This window comes from Octopus bimaculoides, chromosome 3 (genome assembly GCF_046866305.1).
Source record: "Octopus bimaculoides isolate indiv1 chromosome 3, ASM4686630v1, whole genome shotgun sequence".
Classification (NCBI taxonomy): domain Eukaryota; kingdom Metazoa; phylum Mollusca; class Cephalopoda; order Octopoda; family Octopodidae; genus Octopus; species Octopus bimaculoides.
The window spans coordinates 31,060,142-31,080,515 of NC_142930.1; the positions used below are offsets into that span (position 1 = coordinate 31,060,142).

Genomic DNA, 20,374 nt, shown 5'->3' on the forward strand with positions numbered 1-20,374 from the left:
TAAATATTAAATCTTTAAGAATAATATATTAACTTTCATTAAATGAACATTACATATGCACTGTGTTCAAAAAGACAAGTTAGTCACAAAAACACCAAACAGGATTTTCTTTTTTTTTTTTAGTTGATTGAGGCCCAAAAAAAAAGTCTGCTTCCCACATGCTGTGTTACAAATGTCTTTTACTTATTAGCCAACCAAAGTAATGAGTGGATTTTGGTAGGTGTAAACTGAAAAGAAACCCATTGTGTGTGTGTTAGTCTTTCAGCCTTGGCATTGTGATAGTTGTGAGTGTAACTTCCAAGACAAATCAGATCACGGGGAAATGCTATCTTACTTTGAAAAAAAAAAAAAAGTGATGGTTGGTGACTGGAAGGGCATCCAGCCATAGAAAATCTAGCTCAACAAATTATGGCTGACCTAACTGAGCATGGAAAAATGAAGGTTAAGATAGTGGTGATAAGGTTCTAGCTAAGTAAAAAAAACACGGCAATTCCAATTTTGAATGCTTGCAAAACATAGGATAAGGAGTAAAATAGTGCAGTAGGAAAATTGAAAGAAGTTTTGGAGAAATCACCTCTGCATGGCATGAAAGTTAAGACACCCTGAAGTTGACTAGGAGATATAAAGAAACCAAAGTCAGCTTCAATGGAGTTGTTATAGTAGATTTCAAAGCTATTGAGAGGATTTTAGTAAAAAATTAGGTCAAGTAAACAGAATATATTGTTCACCAAAATTTTATATTAAATGTCTCAATTAATAGCAAAGAAATTAATCTTAAAATTTCATACCTGCTAAGGGGTATGTATAAAACTAAGCATCTTCAATCTTGTATCTAAAAATTCTCATGCTATGGAGAGAGAAAATGCTTGAAAATGGAACAAACTCAATTGTAGAAATAAGGACTCTATAAAACATGATTAATTGCCATAGAAAATATAACTAATATATAAGAATCTTTGGAAAACCTAATAAAGCTATATACAAACCTAATATAAAATTACTGTAACTATTGTCAAGAGCATCAAATGTCTACACTTCTCTTGATGTGTGGACAATATTTTAAGTTGAGAAATAAGATGTAACTTATTAAACATTATTATGTGCATTGCCACAATGTTACTACCATATATTTATTAGTGTTTAATTTTCCCCATAAGTTTTGTACCTTGAGGAATTTACCAGATGACATAGAAGTAAAGAAACGTTGGCATGAAACTGCAGAATAACGGAAGCAGTCAACTCACCACACACTTACTCCCGACTAAATGTGCTGAGTATTTGCTTGTACTCTTACTATTATTTGTACATACTCTGCATGGGTGTGCATACACACATACAATGTTCAAATGAAGTTAAATAAAAAGAAACTTACATCTATGTAACCAGCTGAGGAATGGAGAACATTCATTGGTCTGACAGGTAGAGGATCAGGGTGGTCTCGTGTAGGTCCATTGCCACCAACAAAATGCTGGAGTGGAAGAAAATAAGATTTGGTATTAGAACATAAGGTAATACGTTAGGTTTCAAAAATTTATCAGAATATATTAAGAAATTTTAGAATGAAGCATCATGGAAATAGTAAGTAGTCAATTGACATATACACCGACCCACTACTAGATGTAGGGTATTTGTGCCATATTACTTGCAAACTAAGTTTTGTGTATGTGTCTGTGAGTTGACTACTTCCATTACCTGAAACTTCATGTTAAAATTTCATCATGGAAAAATCAACGTCCAATGTTGCCTTCAAATTAAAAGAATATCTGTGGAACTATAAAGTTATTTGATTATCAGTTTCGCTGGAGGTCATTTGTGGCTGTCACTTTGCAGAACCCCCCCCCCCCTAACTTTTGAAATTTCCAAATGCAAGTTTACTATTTCAAAACTGAACTGGTGCCACTAGCAGTTAATTCCTGGTGTACAGCACACTCAGATATAAATTAGTGCTGTTGGTAATTAATTAGTTAAGACAAGCAAATAGTGAAAGTAATACAGTAATAAAATTAAATAAGGATTATTATTACAATGCCCTTTTGTTGATATTAGCATTAGATTCTATATACCATCACTTATTGCCCTACTCTTTTAAGATTTATTGACATGGTGTTATTTGAAACTGCACCATATTTCTTACTGCATTTTACTGTGGTAAGTAAGTATCTAACAAACAACACATTTTCATCCAGCATCTATTGTTCACATCACCACCCTTACATATATTTCAGCTCTTTAAATGCCCTACTTCACTTTCAGTTCATTGGCACTTCTGCTTTTCATGGAAGTAGAATATTATTCCCCCAAACCCTATCAGAACTTTTCCACATTCATTGTTCTATGGCTACCACACACATTAACATATACTCCAAGCAATCTACATTTATTGTCAATACAGAAGGCATAATTTATAACATGTAAGTTATATGCCTTTTATTTTTGTAATTTCTGTTAATTTATTTTAAGAGTGCATAATGACATCTCTCACCCAAACAGCCCAGCTACAAAGAAATGCTTACAGATATTGTGTGTGTGGTAAGTGGCTTGTTTACCAACCACATGGTTCTGGGTTCAGTCCCACTGCGTGGCACCTTGGGCAAGTGTCTTCTACTATAGCTTCGGGCCGACCAAAGCTTGTGAGCGGATTTGGTAGATGGAAACTGAAAGAAGCCCGTCACATTATATATATATATTATATATGTATGTATGTGTGATTGTCCCCCCACCATCGCTCGACAACCAATGCTGGTGTGTTTACGTCCCCGTAACTTAGTGGTTCGGTAAAAAGAGACCAATACAATAAGTACCAGGCTTACAAAGAATAAGTCCTGGGGTTGATTTGCTCGACTAAAGGCGGTGGTCCAGCATGGCTGCAGTCAAATGACTGAAACAAGTAAAAGAAAGAATAAAAGAAAATCAAGAAGAAAGGTTGTATTAATAAGAGAGGTGAGCATGAGAACCTAGCATCTGGATATGTAGTGTCCACGTACCTGCTTATACATATACACACACATAGAGGCAATCACGTGAATAAACAAACTGGATATATCAACTATATTAGTTTGGGAATGAAATATGAAGTATGTATATATGCAAAACAAGAGAAAGCAAAAGATGGATACTTTCAGATGATGAAGTATAAATATATATTTATAACAACAGGTCCAACTTACAGAGTACAAACAACAGAGAGAATTAAAAAGGGGTTATTATAAGTCCAACAGCTATTTCTGGGGACTCAGCGATCCATAATAATGTTGGTAGATTTAGTTCATCATTACATGTGGCTGTATGGATGCAATTAACATACATTAATACCTCACATTACGAGTTTTATTTTTCAAACTCAAGATCCAAATTCTGAATGAAGTGCAAAAATTTCTACTACCATAAATGTTCCTGTGTATTACTGAGAAATTTAGAGAGTGAAAAAAAGCTTCTAAGCAAACAACTCTAGACTTGTTATGTAAAAAGAAATCTACAAGTCCGTCTACAAGTGTTTGCAAATTGGCAATCGTGTCTGCAAGTGATGGTGGCATGAGTCTAGTGTAAGTGAAATTGATTCAGAAAATGATTATAAAAATATTTTTTTATTATAAATGATCTTGATATTCTTTACATTCTACTGTTGTCTTATTGCCATCTATCTATGAGTATTATAAATTTTACAGATAAAATATTTTTTCTGGGAAATTATTGTTCTGCTTCATGTGTTTTCGTTTTACAAGCTATCTCTGGGAAAAGAGTAACTTTTATATCAAGGCATTACTGTATAATAGACACATGGCCATATGAACAGAGTTAACTTCATAACATGTTATCCGAAGTGGCAACTTGGGCAAATGTCTTGTACTACAGCTGGAGGTCAACTAATGCCTTGTAAGAGAAATTGGAAAATGGAAACAATAGGGATGCCAGTTGTGAGTGTGGATGTTTATATCCCCAGTTAACAATATGACATGTGTTTTCAAAGATCATTGGAATGAAAATAAAAATGCCTGAATTTAAATCAGGTAATGGTTGAGAACAGGAAGAGTTGAGTTTAGAAAATCTTATATTTCTCCAGTCCTTAATAGAAACCATTTAATCTGATTGTATGCGTTTGTTTAGCCCCAAGTCATGACTGGGTGTCCCATGTCCCTCATACATTCTTAAAATGGTAGGGTGTGATTTGAAAGGACATCTGCTATTTAGTTAGGCCAAGAAACTAACTGCACAGGGCTCTTTGTTTAGCCCCAGGTTATGCTTGGTCGGATTGATCAATGATGAACAACAGGTTGTCAGTGTTTTTATTTCATCGGGGATTGGTTCCAAGAGTTGATGAACCTAATCACAAGTGTAACTACAAAGTCAGGTCTCACTGTCAATCTTTTCTTTGTAAGCATAAATTTTAAGCTCTACATATATTTAGAATTGTTTCAGTTAACGTTTGAACGTCTTGCTAAGTCATTATGTGCCAGAAGACATGTCTAGATGTACACACACATGCACAACAATATATAAATACATATGAAATATATGTATTTGTGTGCATATACTGTTCTAACAGTCGATAATAGAAAGTGGAACCCTTCTTATTTTGGAATAAATCCATGGACAGTTTAATATTTAATGCAATGCTAGTGTGTGTATAAGTATTTATGCATTCTAATCAACATTGCTGGGTAAGTATAAAAATTTTAATTTTTATCAAGAAACATAATTCTTGAAAAAATGCTTTAGTAGTAAAGAGTTCGAATAACGATTTCTGATGTGGATAACATCTACCTTCCCCTTCACTGTTTTCTTTTTGACAGACCTTTTTAAAGTAAGCTATCACCAGATACGTAATACATGCCATCGAATTATTTTTCAAATATTTCATAGAAAATAACAAAAAAGTCCATACATTGCAAATGAAGAAAATTAAACAAATTTAAGTTAATTTAGAATTAAGTAGCCTTTAAAGACGTAATGTATGTAATAAACAAATTTGATACAACGATATTTTATATATATAGAAATATATATATACATACATATGTGTGTGTGCGTGTGAGAATTACTTACTAAGAAGGAATAACACGGTTTTTTATAATGACGAGCGAGTGTGGCTTTAGGGATTGCGAACTTCTTAGCAGCTTTTCTAATACTGAGACTTCCAGACAGTACTGCTGATACGGCAGAAACCATCTGGCTAGATGACCACTTCCCATTGTCTGTTTTCCGGACATACGACTGAACCATAATTGACTTCCAAAATTTCCAACAACAAATTTCTTCAGTAAGCCACTTACACCGAACAACTCAATCTTTTTATCATACTATAATTAGAAATAGCATTCGTTACCTTTCCATTTAATTTTATTAATACAGCAATCGATTTCGTACGAAGAAGTGCAGTAAAAACTATTTACAATAGTATTTTTACACTAAGCATTCTTCGACTCCTAAGTATGGAATACTAATAAAAATAAATACAAGAAAACGAACGCAAATTCTATAACTATTTATTTTTTCCGCAGGACCTTGACGTTTGTTTACCGACACGTCAGACGTGATCGAATAACGACTTTTTTTTAACAATCAGTCTTTTAAGAGGATCATATCTTCAATATACGCACAGAAAACTGTCAAGTTTTCGCTATATTAGAAGATCTGAACATATAATAGATATGTTGACAATATAAAAATACAAGCCCCACATTACGTGAAATCGTCGATTTTCAGTGTCTCTCTGAAACAGTCGGCCATTTTGTAAATCACAATTAAATAAACAACGTAATGTTTCTTCTGAGTATCTGACATGAATTCTTCTAGATTAATTCACAAATCCAATAATATACGTAAAAAAAAAACAACAACTTCTAAATATATATAAAAAAAGCAAATGAAATATTAAAAACTACGAAACACAGACAACCGCCACCGTGTCATCCACAGAGAAGACTTCCATAATAACGTTAAAGATTCTCGCGAGAATTTGCCGAGATGTTGCAAAGCAACAAACTACTATTGAGAAAACATTGAAAGTTCAAGGAGAAGGGGAAGCGAGCCTGGGCACTCGATTTCGATTCTAATTTGGAATCATTTTACTTTCATCGATATCAATAACAATCTAAAAATGTTCCATCCTATTCCTCATTATTCTCTTAAAGAACAGTTTACACAGAAATAGGGAGAAATATAAAAAGGTTAGTGTGTGGGTGCACGAAAGTAGCCTGGGTTCCGTAGCGTAGTGTATATATAGAAATGAATTTACTCGTTTGTTCTTGTCATCCACTTTTAATTGCTATACACATGTGAAATCAGTTGGATCCAACTTTAGACTTTTCAACACCCGCTGGGATGTCCTCCTGCTTATGTGAGACTGCTGCGCCCAATTTACGTGTCGACTTGTTTGGACTTCGAGTAATCCTTTGGCGAACGTCCTGAATAACTTCTGGCGTTCGAACAGTAGGGTCTCTTGGTTTTGGGGCATTGTGTACTGACCCCGTGGTGCGCCACTTCTTAACCAACATTTGTATCGTTCTCTTTGCCGGTAAGCCTTTACCCGGAAACTTAACTTCAAAAAATTTAACACGTTTGCTTAACAGAACCCGTTCTCACAATCTCCATCCTTTCTGCTATTGAGTACGTCATTTTGCAGAAAACCCCCAGAGATATTTACTCAACGCAACCATACAATCAAATAATGTGATGAGAGATAACGTAGCAAACAGTCGACCCGTACGCTATCTTTGATCAGCAGTTACAAGCGGTCGAAATAACACAATGGCACTTGCAAACGAAAGGCTGAGTGCGTTTTTTGCTTGTGTAAATTTATTTCTGTATTTACACTATGCTACGGAACTCGGGTTAATTTTTCAGTCAAAATAACACAATGGCACATGCAAACGAAAAGCTGGATATTTTTCATGTGTAAATTTATTTTTGTATTTAAACTACGCTACAAAATCCGGGCTACTTTTTCGTGCTCCATCCCAGGTCAGTGGGTGTGTGCGTGCAAGCAGACCTTTGTCTAATGTTCTGATTCTGCCAATCTAACGCCGTGGATTAATATTTTACCGATATGAGAAAGATGAAAAGCAGGTACAAAAGTTGAACTCCAAAGTTCAACACTATGGCGGCTTACTTTTTTTTTTTATAAAATATATACTATAAAACGGTAATTAAATCAGCTAATTAGTTTTATCACAGGTTCCCTTATTGGCTCAAAATATTCATACTACACATGTAGAATGTCTACAAAATACAGCATAAAACAGAAAGGTGGGTGTTGTATGAATTTACAGTCGTTTCTATGCATACATACATAGTCAATTACTTAACCATGCATCTGTTTAGGTGATAACCTTGTGAATATGGTAGATGGAAACTGCAGAAGTGTGTTGTGAAGTATGTCTGTCTTTAAGTTGGCATTGCTTAAAGAAAAATTGGTACCATTTAATGTCCTGTTTCTGTTCACCAAATTTTATCACACTGTGGCCGTAGCAGAAGATAGTGAAACAAACTTCTTGTTGACATAGCCACGTTGCTGCCAGTAGAGTGCATGCTCATTGTCATCAGATGACGGTGAGAAACCAAAACTTTGAAGTCACAATGGATAGATGGGTATTAAGATAAATGAGGAAAGCTTAATGAGGAGAAAGTGCAAAGTAGAGTGCACACACCATACATAAACTTGTATTAGGTATGACTATGTGATTAAGAAGTTTGCTTCCCAACCAGATAATTTAGGGGTTCAGTCCCACTGCATGGTGCTTTGGGCAAGTGTCTTCTATTACAGCTTCGTGTCGTCCTGTGTCTTATGAGTGGATCTGGCAGAGAAACTGATAGAAGGCTGTTAATATGTACGTTTTCATTCTGTCTTGATATCGCGAAACACCATCATATAACGGTACCATTCATTTCTAAACATTAGTGAAAACATGTCTAGCCATGGGAAAATATTACCTTGCTTGTAAAACAGGAAGGTGATGACAGGAAGAGCATCCAGTCACAGAAAATAAACCTCAATGAATTCTGTCTGACCTATTCAAGTATGGAAAAGTTGGACAAAAAAAATGACATATTTACTTAACTGATTCAGTTCTGCATTTAAGTTTCATAGGCAAAGACATCCCACTTCATCGGTTTGAAGAAGAGTGGAAAGAATTTGAAAAACAATGGTTTCTAGGTGTATAGAATTCTATTGGTCAGTTTAAACCATGTGGTTAGTTTTGCTCTCATACTGGTAACAGTTATTTTATTGTTAGGTTCACTTGATGGAGCAGACAAGATGTTGGTGTAAATTTGTAGGCATTCTGCAGGATAACAAATTCAGTGACATCAGCTCTCTGCCTTGGATACTGTACTTGAGATAGAGTGTAGACAATTAGTCCACTATTCTGTAGGATAGGGTATTTTAGTTTCAATAGTAACCAATTTGATGGCGTTGGGTTATGAATAAATTCAAATGACCAACATAATTAGGCTGCAATCTCTACAGGGAGCAGGGTAGGAGGCCAGTGAGACCTAGGGTGGGATATCTCATTATTAGAAGCTAAAGGCTTGAAGTTCATTAACAACGTATGTTCACTAGCAACAATAAAGATAGATAGGTAATTTTTCCTTTTGACAAATACAGTAGGCTGGTAGAGGGGTTTGCATTTTCTCATGAAGGAAAGCAGCTAGCAATTATCATATGCAAGTGTGTTTGTGTGTGAATGTAACTACACACATGCTGTTGACAATTTCTTTTCCTTCTTTGGACCTTTCCCTGTCTCCTTTCCGATGAAAGAGTTATGCCCAAAACGTCAAAAACTCTCTCTTTTTACTGAGCATCAAACTAATACATTCTTTGTGCATGTCCTTGTTTGTTATTGTTAATTTTATTTTTTGACTTCATATATGTATGTAGGCTTGTATACCTACATATACACATGTATATCATGTGTGTATTGTTCATTTCAAGGTCTGTTTTCCATGCTAGCATTGGTTAGACATGGTGTTATTTGAGGCAGGATATCATAGCCAGATGTTTTTCTTTTTTGCTAAACTGTAACTTATTTCAAGGAAGGGCTCTTTTTAAAAAAAAAAAAAAAATTCAGGTTTTCAAATGCACAGTGACAGGCAATAATATCAACAAGGCATACAAACACCAGTTTCATTCATGTGGTGACAAGCATAGAATATCAACTGTCATAAACATTTATGGGCTTCCTGCAATTTTTCATTCAAATTCATTCACAAGGTCTGGAGCTATAGCAAAGACACTCAAAGTGCTATGTAAATACAGGACTAAACCATAATACCACTTGGTTGTGTGTGTATGTATGATCATATTGTGTATGTCCTTAATCGGCCATGTGGACCAATTTATATCTAATCTATACATTATGTATTATATAATAAAAAATATTTAGTGCACTTAGATGAACATACATGTAAATGTTTATTGCTATGTTGTTTGTGACTGAGTTTTGTGGGTTAATTTCAAAGATGGATTCCAAGATTAAGATTCAATATCCATGTTACTCCTCAGAGACATACCTACTATTGGTATTATGTCAGGAATTAAGTATTAGTATTATATAGTTAAAACTACATTCCAGAAACCCTAAACTACATCCAATTACAATGCTGTTATTCTGAAAGCCCTCAAACATCATAATACACTGATTTAACCCTTTAGTGTCCAAATTATTGTCAAATGTAATGCGTATTTATTTACATTTCTTTGTATCAATCATGAATTATCTCATAGTTTTGAGATTTTGAAGATATAATTGCATATACAGGGTGCTAGGGTTGTTTGAGGACATTTCATTTTTAGCTCATTACACCTTCAAATTATTTAATGTATAATTTTTTTCCCCAGATAACCCTTTCAAGATATGCTAACTCAAGAAATGAAAAGACATGCAGTCATAGTTGCTATATATGCAAACCACAATGATTTAGAAATCAGCAACTTTCTAGCAAGTGTTGCAAGATCATTTGTACACAAAGTTAGGTTGGAATTGAAGGCATGCGATGGTATTGTTTCACCTGTATCAAAGAGAAAAAAAACATTCACAATGCTCAGACACTAAAAGGACACTGGAATTTATACATGTTCAAAATATTATCAATGAAAATCCCAGAAGATCAATGAGGTCCATTGCTTAAGAATTAGAGGTGTCAGAGTAGACTATAAGAACTATGGTACATAGTGACAATCAATACAAGTCCTATGCAATGAGGAAAGGCCAATTTGTGTCTGCGAAGACACAAGAAAACTGTCTCATCTGTTCAAAATGGTTTCTTAACAAAGTGAAAAACCCTCATGAATTTTCTGATGAAGAAAAAAAACTTTGACCAGGATCAAGTCTAACAGAAGAAATGACAGGTGGTTATGTGCAGATCCTTCTAAAGTACCCAGAGTAATGCACACAAAATTTCCAGCAACTGTGTTGGTTTTAGGAGTGGTGAGCAGTGAAGATCATGAGATGCCTCCCCACTTTTTTTTCCACAGGGTCTTAGAATTAATGCTGCTGGATACATTGAGGTACTGGAAACTTATCAAGTTCTGGATTGATGAAGTATGCAAGACTCAGCACCTTCTCACAAAGTCCTAGTCACCCAAAAATGATTGTCAGACAATCTTTACAATTATGTGACACCCAATATGTGGCCTCCAAACCTGCCAGATTTGAACCCTATGGACTACACGTGGAGCACTGCTGAAAGGATACTAATTATCATCCCCATAATACCATAGCTTCATAGGCTGCCATTGTCCAGGTAATGTCCGAAATGAGTAAGAACCATATAATATCAGCATGCTAGCAGTTTCGATCCCGCACTGAAGCAATCATTGAAGTCGAAAGTGGTTTCATAGAATAATTTGCATAAAAAATCATTATCAAGACTAATTGCACAAATGTTTATTCAAATACATATTTATTTATGCTGAAATATAGTTGTTTTATTGTATACCAACTGTCCTCAAATACATCTCGCACCCTGTATTTAGATTGATATTGTAGAGTAGGTGTGTGAAACCAGATCTAGCTGGTTTGAACGTAAAACAGGTAGAATATTCGGGTTGGATATGGCTGGTTTAAATGCTAAAGAGTTAAACACACACATGTATACTTTAATATTTATTATACATAATAGATTTAAGGAAAAACTGGACACAAAGTCACATATGTGAAGTGAACTTCCTAGCCTCACAGACGTGGTTATGCATGTATATGTTCTGCAAAGTTTACTATTACTGCATCTGCCACACCATGACATGTCTATTAGTAATTTTTCTTGTTAAATATGAGCAAGATGCATTTTCCTGATCCATCTAGATTGACTGCACCTCAGATATATATATGTGTGTGTACATAGAAACCTACATGTTGGGGTAGTGTTTTAACACCAACTGTTCTGTCACTTGTTACAACACAAAGTGACATGGTGTATAGTATCTCTCACTACATGTAACAACAATCTACAGATGTAAGATAATAGTCATTAGGGAGGTAAATAATGTAAGAGAATTAATTTACAGAGTGTATTTTTTGGTGGCACTAATACTAGAGAGGTTTGTGTGTCTGCAAGGCAATAACAAGGGTTCACTCAACCCTATGAGGTCTTGTTTGTTTGCTTACCATATTGGGTGAAATTGGAGAGATAGTGCTAGTGAAGTAATAGAAGCAGAAGTACCTCCTCCTGACAAAGTTGAACTACACCTCAACTAGCCTAATCCTCTTCTAAATCAGTTTTGCAATAGCCCTTTCTATAACTTTAACAACCAGGTCCAAAAGCTCAATACTTCTGTAGTTTTATCTTTCTAGAACATCTCTTTTGCCTCTGTATCAATTTAAAACAGCAGGGTTGGGTAAGTAATAAAGAGTAGAGTACATAGGAGTCATAACTATTACACAAATGTAGACATTAATTAGTTGTGTTCTGAGTGTTCATGCAGCATATTGGGTGAAATTGGAGAGATAGTGCTAGTGAAGTAATAGAAGCAGAAGTACCTCCTCCTGACAAAGTTGAACTACACCTCAACTAGCCTAATCCTCTTCTAAATCAGTTTTGCAATAGCCCTTTCTATAACTTTAACAACCAGGTCCAAAAGCTCAATACTTCTGTAGTTTTATCTTTCTAGAACATCTCTTTTGCCTCTGTATCAATTTAAAACAGCAGGGTTGGGTAAGTAATAAAGAGTAGAGTACATAGGAGTCATAACTATTACACAAATGTAGACATTAATTAGTTGTGTTCTGAGTGTTCATGCAGTAGTACATGATAGCTGCATGTTATATTTAGACAATATTAAACAGTTTTATTTTTACATCTGCTTTTTTAATGCATACATAGGTGAACTAGTCCCTCTCCACTTGTGTTATTTTATCAACAGCTTTCTCCCGTTGAGTTGCTGGGTACATCTAATCAACCTACCCATACATGTCTGTACCAATGCAGTTGTCTCTCTTGGACACTACACCTGATTCTTATATCCAGATTCTCTCTTTCTACCACATTGCTCTCATGTACACTAATATTACACCTCCAATGTGGGATGCTTATTTCATTTCAGGCTTTCACATTCTCTCCAGTCAACTTTTTGCTTGAAGAGAATCTCTTTGTTGCCAGTAAAGGCAATGACTCCTTTAACTGTTTTACTCTATGCACTCAGAGAACAGATGAAGACCATTTCTCATAATCTCATCGCCATGAAGACACCAAACTTCTTCCATATCTTGGTCCATACAGTCTGATATGCTTCTAACTGCTTCTTTCTAAAAGTATTTCCTTTGCCCGTGTAACATTTGACAATTATACTGTCATGCTAACCACTGTGTACAACAACTCTCTGTGTTATTAGGTTGACTATGCAAGTCCTATTTGAGATATTTTTAGCATCTCAACAACTATTTCTGATGGACCTGTCTTCATATCCTTAATGACTATTTTAACTCTATACCTTGTGCACTTAAATTACATATTTTTGTTTAATTCTTTTGATTTAGACTAGCAATTTCGAGGAGGGGTTGAGTTGATACTATTGATCCCAGAAAAATGAAAGGCAAATTTGACATAAGTGAAATTTGAATTTCCAACATAAAGAGCAGGAGAAATACTGCAAGGCATTTCTTTCAACGCTTTAACAATTTTGCTTTAAATTCTTTAAACAATGAATGTTATCAACCGGTTATTGTCATCAAAACCACTAAGTTCTTTAACACTAACAAAAACCTCAAGAAACCTACCATTTGTATTATTTTGGAATGTAAATTTATCAGTAATTGTTTAGGCTATGATCGAGAAAATTTATCATTTTAAAACGATGATGGTGGTATTACTTGAGGGAGAATTGGCCCGTATATCTAACGAAGTGACTGACATAAGGCACCCTCATTGGTTCGTGGATTTGATCAGCCAGTCTTGAATGTAAACGGTTTCCTGTCCTTGTATCCCAATGTTTTAGGAACTATGAGACTGCCGTATGCATATCCACTAAGTATCAGGGTACCAAGAAATGCCTACTAGTTCAAGGTTCTGAAGTTAAAGACAGAATTTGGGAAATAGAATTTAAAAAATGTAGCTGTAGTTGGTTAAAGTAGAGAGAGGGTGCTACAAATCCAGAAACATAATGTAGAGTTACAAGTGTTAGATTTGTAATCAACATTGCAACTAAATTCCAAACAGACATAGAAAGTTTCTAGGGTGAATGCCCTTGAGAATGCGACATGAATGTCAACATTTTCTGATACCCCTTTCCTAAAAATAAATTTGCAAGACATCGATGCTACGATCACATAAGAAAAATATTTGAGCATGTTAAATGTCAGTTACGATTTTCAGTCCTAGTTGCCCACAACTCATGGGAAAGATATGCACGCCACATTCCAATTTCACGCCAGCTTTTCAGTGTTTACAACCTCCTTGCTCCAAGTTCAAATCCTGCCTTGGGTCAATAAGATAAAAGCTAGCTAATAATCCTCGTGCCTTTTCAAGATGTGTGTATACACACACACACACATCGAAAATATGTATAACATTCCAACTGTACTTTCTAAAACGATGTTGGGGATAATAACTCATGCGTATCAATGCGGATGTAAACAAACAAATAATAAACATAGTTTAAGGAGAAGGCCAAGTAATTTATCAGTTTCTAGAGAAATCCAATTCGGTCTCTATATAGCATCATAATATAGCAGTACTAATACTCATCGTTTATGTATTCCACTCAACATCTAAATTACTGAAAACGATAAACGCCTGTACGTGGTTGCCTAATTAAAACCGGGACGAGGGGGGAACCCCTAGCAACAAACCATTTAATGGACTTAAAGATTTGAGTAGGGAGATCAACTGTTTAATTTGCTTTTTGTTCTTATTCGTGATGCAGTTGAGGCACGGTAGCCATTTTGAGAGTCGATATATATATATATATTATATATATATATATATATATATATGTATATATATATATATATATATATATATACACACACACACAGAGTCTGTTTGGGGAGGAGGGGGAATAGATGGCACACTTCAACGAAAACTATTTACTTTCATAAACAAATCGAAATAAAGCAAACAGTAGCTAACTTGAAAAAGAAAGAAAACAAAAAAAACCCCCAATAGAATAAGATTTCGTATATAACTATATCGCAGTCAGAAATAGGGACTATTTATGGACTATTTTTGTCTGAGATTTAGGGACAACCAGCTATAGAAATAAGCTTTCCAGTTAGCAACAGCATACTACCGTAGATTAGTCAAAATAATTCAACTACAATAATATGTAAAAAAAATAGCGGTGAAAAATCTATCACATATGTGTATATTCATTCACGTCGTGTCAATAGCAGCAACTAAGATGCTTATATGACCGTGCCGATTACCCCCCACTCCTCCCAACTGCTACAATGGCTTTCAGCGTAAGTGTGTTACAAATCATTCCGCTACTCTTCCTGTCTTTTTTCTCCTTTGTGTGCGTATGTAGATGCTGTATAAAGAGAGAAACAATGACTACTGCGCAAGAATATTTCATATCCACAGATAGAGTGAAAAGGTTTTCGGCGTGTAAATAACCAATTATAAGAAGAGGATAAGTGAGAAAACATTACGCGTTCGACTCAGTCACACACACACACAAATTTGTTTTAATAAGGCATGTTTTGTAAGGAAATCTTTTCGGTATTTCATTCTATAGTATCAAACTAGATTTTAAATTATATCATGCGGAATGAAAAAAGTATCACTTACGGGATGCAAATTCATAAATAGCTGAGAAAGGAAATGACATGAGATGAAATGAAAACAACGGAAAACAAGTCAGTTAGCTTTATCAATCCTTACCTTTGAACAGACATATTTATTCTGATCGATCTTGAATACATTTAGTTGAGAATACGGCCGACCGCATGCTTCAATCCAACGCAAACACTTTTCTAGCTTTGTACGCGGTTTAGGAAAAGGAATGAAAAATCCACCGTTTATTCGTTCTGGGTACCTTTCGTCGGCGTTACACAAACCCCACACACATCGGCGCACCATGGCGAGCTGACTGCAGGGAGGGGAGAGAGCTCAGTAACAAGAGTTAGAGGCAAGGGGAGAGCACAACCGACACTACAACATACATAACTAATGCTACTAAATACCATCGTCACTACAGCTATCTAATTTAAACGCAAGACTTCTGGATGGAGCTGCCAACCATTTCATGGTTTTATTAGTTGAACAGAAGCGCATGAGCACAATAACCAACGAGAAAAGAAAGGATGTAAGTAATGAAATCAACTGTCAGATAAGGACGACTTTCGGAATCCACAATGATACAAAAAAAAAAAAAAAAAAAAAAAAAAACTACACTGAACGGTTTCAAAAAGTAAGGAAATTTACACTCAGTAAAGTTTATTGCATTTGGTTATTTACCTTTCAAAACATATTCACAACTAAATTAGCTTAATAGCCCTACCCAGCTCCCAAACGAAAACGTCATTTTACTACTACTACTACTACTACTACAACCGTTTTTGTGGTCCATGGCAATAAAAATTTAATATGATTTTAATAACTTGTACGCACACCGTTCTGCCCTTTATTCACACGATTAGTTTTAGATTGATTACGGATCTATTCTTGATAAATATCTACGATATGAAAACGAACCCAAAACAGTTACGTCCACCTGACAGTTGAAAATATAAAATGGGGTGGGATGCATGTTGTACACCTCCAATGTATATTTCTGAATAAAGAACGTTGCCACAAAGTTTTTACATGAAGATAGAAAAGGGCAATTATAAAATAGCACATCTACATCATTCACACACTAGGACCAAATTAAGATTTAATGAGAAATTCCAAATTGCTAAAATCTATTCTCAATATTTCTGTTCTATAATTATTTATTTATTCTTATGAAACAATTATACTGTTTCCCTTACTCTGGTCTTAATGAAACCACCCTTTGCTGACCATAAATGTTAGTGCTATCTTGACTCTTCATATTCAGGCAAATAAGGACTTTGTTCAGAATGACCGCCTGCAAAACAGGGACGTTATCATCATCGTCAAGCCAGGACACTAATAATTTTTCCAGTTTTTCCCCACTGTCTAATTTACTACAAGGGTTTGGGGCACCAAATACATGTTTCTTCGTGTGCACTTTATTTTCTCAACTGTATTTTACATTCTAGTCTTTCCTAACGCAGACACTACACTACGCTTACAGTACCCGAGTAATTCACATTTAGGACGTTAAAAGTTGAAAACTCACAATAAACAATTCCTGGCATCACTATTATTCCACCCATAACGCACTACGAAAAACAAAAGCGTGCTCGGATTCTCAGGCACTGCTGCGAGGTATCGTTACTGGATTGCAATTGTTAATTAAAACGGAGCTTATGTTTGATGGAAAAAGATACACAAGTAACTACACAGAAAAAGATACACAAGTAACTACACAGATACAAGTACTGTTTCGAAGCTATCTAAAACAAGGAAGGAAATATGACTGCTACTTCAACCAATTCAAGATTCGATGCAGTGTAAGACTCCTTCGTCAGCTCACGTAGGGAGAATCAATAAGGATGTGATTTAAATTAAATTTGGGTGCTAATTTTAAAATAAAGGGATCATACAGAGTTCATTATCTATGTAAGGCAGCAGGGTGTAATTTAATTACGATTTGTTTCCCTTGCTGACTGATAGATAGCCTAAGACGGTAAATTATCAAGCCAGAAATGACATGTGAAATAATTGTCTACAAATATTAGTTTTAGAGCTTAGGAGAGAAAGCTCTTCATAGACCTGATATGAATGTCTACAACAGAGTGGACTACGCTAAAGTCATCCAAAAACCAGGTGGTGGTTAAACAGAGCCACGCTTATGAACAGAGGAATATTTTGTTTCCATAACAAACAAGAATAAACAAATGTATATTATTAATTCCGGCTTACCTTCGAGCAGACGAAGTGATGCGATTTAATTTTATTAATATTCAGCTGATAGTAAGGCCTGCAACATGCATCAAGCCAACGTATACAACGCTCCAGAGAACTCTTAGGCTTAGGAAAAGATACAAAAAACACGTTCAGCATGTGAGGTTTATGTTTGTACCGACTGTCACTACGACAAGTACCCCAAGCGCAACGCTTAGTTACCATTTTTGGAACTCCTGAAAAGATGTTTAAAAAATCGTAAGAAGGAAGGGAAAATTATATATTTGCTAGTAAAACTGATATGCTTTACTCCTGGCAAAAGCGGAAATACTGTTTGTACCGTGGTCATGTGATATATAAACACGATAACACCGGAAACAGTTGGGATGCAAATGGTAGTATATATGAACTTCGAGATTAGATGGTTCAAATGTTAAAATAGGAATTTTTGGCATTAAAACAAATTGGTCCCAGTACATCAATGGTACTTAAATAGTTAAATGACTTAAATACTGCAATGTATTTCATCCTAGGTTTACATGATTTCTAACATCAGTACTAAGATAACAGTTTAACTGGCACCTATTTTAAAAAGAACCTAAATCGAATTTCTTCTTGATCCTCATAGCAATAACATTTATAAATATAATATAATATATAGTTTACTAATTAACAGTCGAACCAAGTTTTGGTTTTCATCCGTAAATGCATATTACCTTGTATAACTCAAGTTTTCACCATTATTTCCATACAACCCCTTTTACATACCACGCACACAGCAAGACATTCGAACATGACAGAAGGCAAAACATTTTTGTATCATATCATCAGCTTCACTCTTCTCACGCCAGCATTTACCATACAAAGATTAATGCACATTAGATACAATTAAAGACATTTAGTCGATACTTATCTAACTATAGAAATAGATACAATTTTGTTTGGAAACGTCACATTTAAATACCATAAATATTAAGGTAATTTTTTTTTTCAACGATGGTACGTTTCAGCAAGTAGTATCAGGTATCGCTGTGCTCAATATTTTTAGCGGACTTTACTTTTAGGTAGATTTTTTTTTTCTGTAGAGAGACATGAAAGATGAAGCAACAAAAATGTAGGAAGAACTAATATATGATGGAAAAGTGAAAATAAAATAAGTACTGAAAAATGAAATGGGTTTTAAAAATACTTTTTCAATTTGGCACAAATCAGTGGCCCTCAAATAGTATAACTAATTTAAACAAAACAAGCAATAATTTTCTGTATTTTTTTCCTAAACATTCAGCAAGCAATAGCATAAACTTTACAGGATAAGCTCAACAAGTAATTTTATTCTATAATCACAAGTGAAAATTTAAATATAAAAACTTTATCCGTTTATATTTAATTTACATTATAAAGAATATTAATGAGTAAAATTAAATTAATTCATAAGTAGAAAATCCAGATTTTAAAGTTGTTACGATTACAAAGAGAGGCTGAAATTAGAAGCCAGAGTTATTTACCTTTGAACAGACGTAAAGGTTTTTGTTTCCGTCAACAATGTTAACGTTCAGTTGCTCGGGAATTCGACCGCAACGTTCAATCCAACGAAGACATTTGTCTCGTTGTCTCCGCGGTTTCGGAAATGGTATGAATTTAACACCACCGAACAGACGTTCAGGATAACGGTCGTCTGTATTACACAAACCCCATGCACAACGCTTCACCATTACACTATTCTTAACCGACTAGGCAACAGAAAAGGCTTGACTGACTAAAATGGCTGACATGACAGAACAAGAGGGGTGTGATGATAAGTCGAAGAATTTGATTGGTTGAAATGGGTGACACAGATTGTTGGAGGTCACAACATGAATAAGCCGTTTGCGCTGAAAGGTTATGATCTTGAAGAAAATTTAGTTAATGTTAACCTCTCTAACTTGCGCCAATAAAGTATACTCTTAAATGGACACTCTACTGCTCCGAGCTGAAAACCAACTTGAGTAATTTCTGGGCAGGGGGTAAGTCACATCGATACCAGTGCTCAACTGGTACTGTTTTTATCAACTGGATGAAAGGCAAAGTCAACTTCAGCGGAATTTGAACTCAGAACGAGAAGACGGACGAATTGCGCTAAGCATTTCGATTGGCGTGCTAACGATTTTGCCAGCTCGCGGCATTAAATTGAGCAATAAAGAATAAACTCAATACATAATTCATTACTATCCAACAGATAAAAAAAGGTAACATTCTCTAACCTATCTTGTTCGATCCCTTTCCATGCAATGGGATGGCTGGCTGCATTCTCTCAGTGCACCAGAAGGCGATCCAAGTACAAGCTAAAGAAAAAGTGCTTACTGCGAAGAATATTTCATGGCAGCGGCTTATTGCATTCTATTTGAGCTTAGCCAAGTGAAGTGGTTTGACTTGTTTAGTTGTAGGTTATGTGATACTTACCAGCGACCCTATACCTGATTACCAACGGAACACAACGCCAAGTTAAAACAACTACAAAGAAAGTGCACACCTAAAGTTAAGGCGTACAGACAGAAATGACACTGGCAAATTTATGTTCGTACTTTCTGGTGATTCTTAATTGTGGACATGTTGATCGTTATATCAAAAACAAAACTAGATATATTTGGATTAAAACTAAATCAGGTAATTTGACTGACTACAAAAAATGTTGGGGAGGGGAAATATAGGTAAAAGTAAAAACAAAAGATTATATCAGCACGTCTTTTCGAAGAACACAAAATATTTGGAAAACGAGAGTTTGATCAAGTCAGCCCTACAGCTCCGGTTACTGCAAGAGACCCATCTGGCACAGAACACATTGTTGCTGTTTAAACCCAGGCCAGCAATGATCAAGCAAGCACTGTAGCCATGATCAATCTGTTTCTTTGAAGTAGCTTAGGATATAATCCAAAGTGTCCTTTCAGTACGATGTACTTTGAGGGGAATTTCCATGTTATTACAGGGGGGA

General features: G+C 35.2%; 1 protein-coding gene across 2 annotated transcripts in view; it reads right to left on the reverse strand.

Moving 5' to 3' along the window:
• The window catches only part of LOC106877732 (uncharacterized), a 63,806-nt gene that overhangs the window by 25,132 nt on the left and 18,300 nt on the right, over positions 1-20,374 (reverse strand). For both annotated transcript variants that reach the window (XM_014926705.3, XM_014926704.3), the window contains exon 2: positions 1,373-1,468. In XM_014926705.3, coding sequence (XP_014782191.1) covers positions 1,373-1,468 — 96 coding nt within the window. The remainder of the gene's footprint in view (positions 1-1,372; positions 1,469-20,374) is intronic.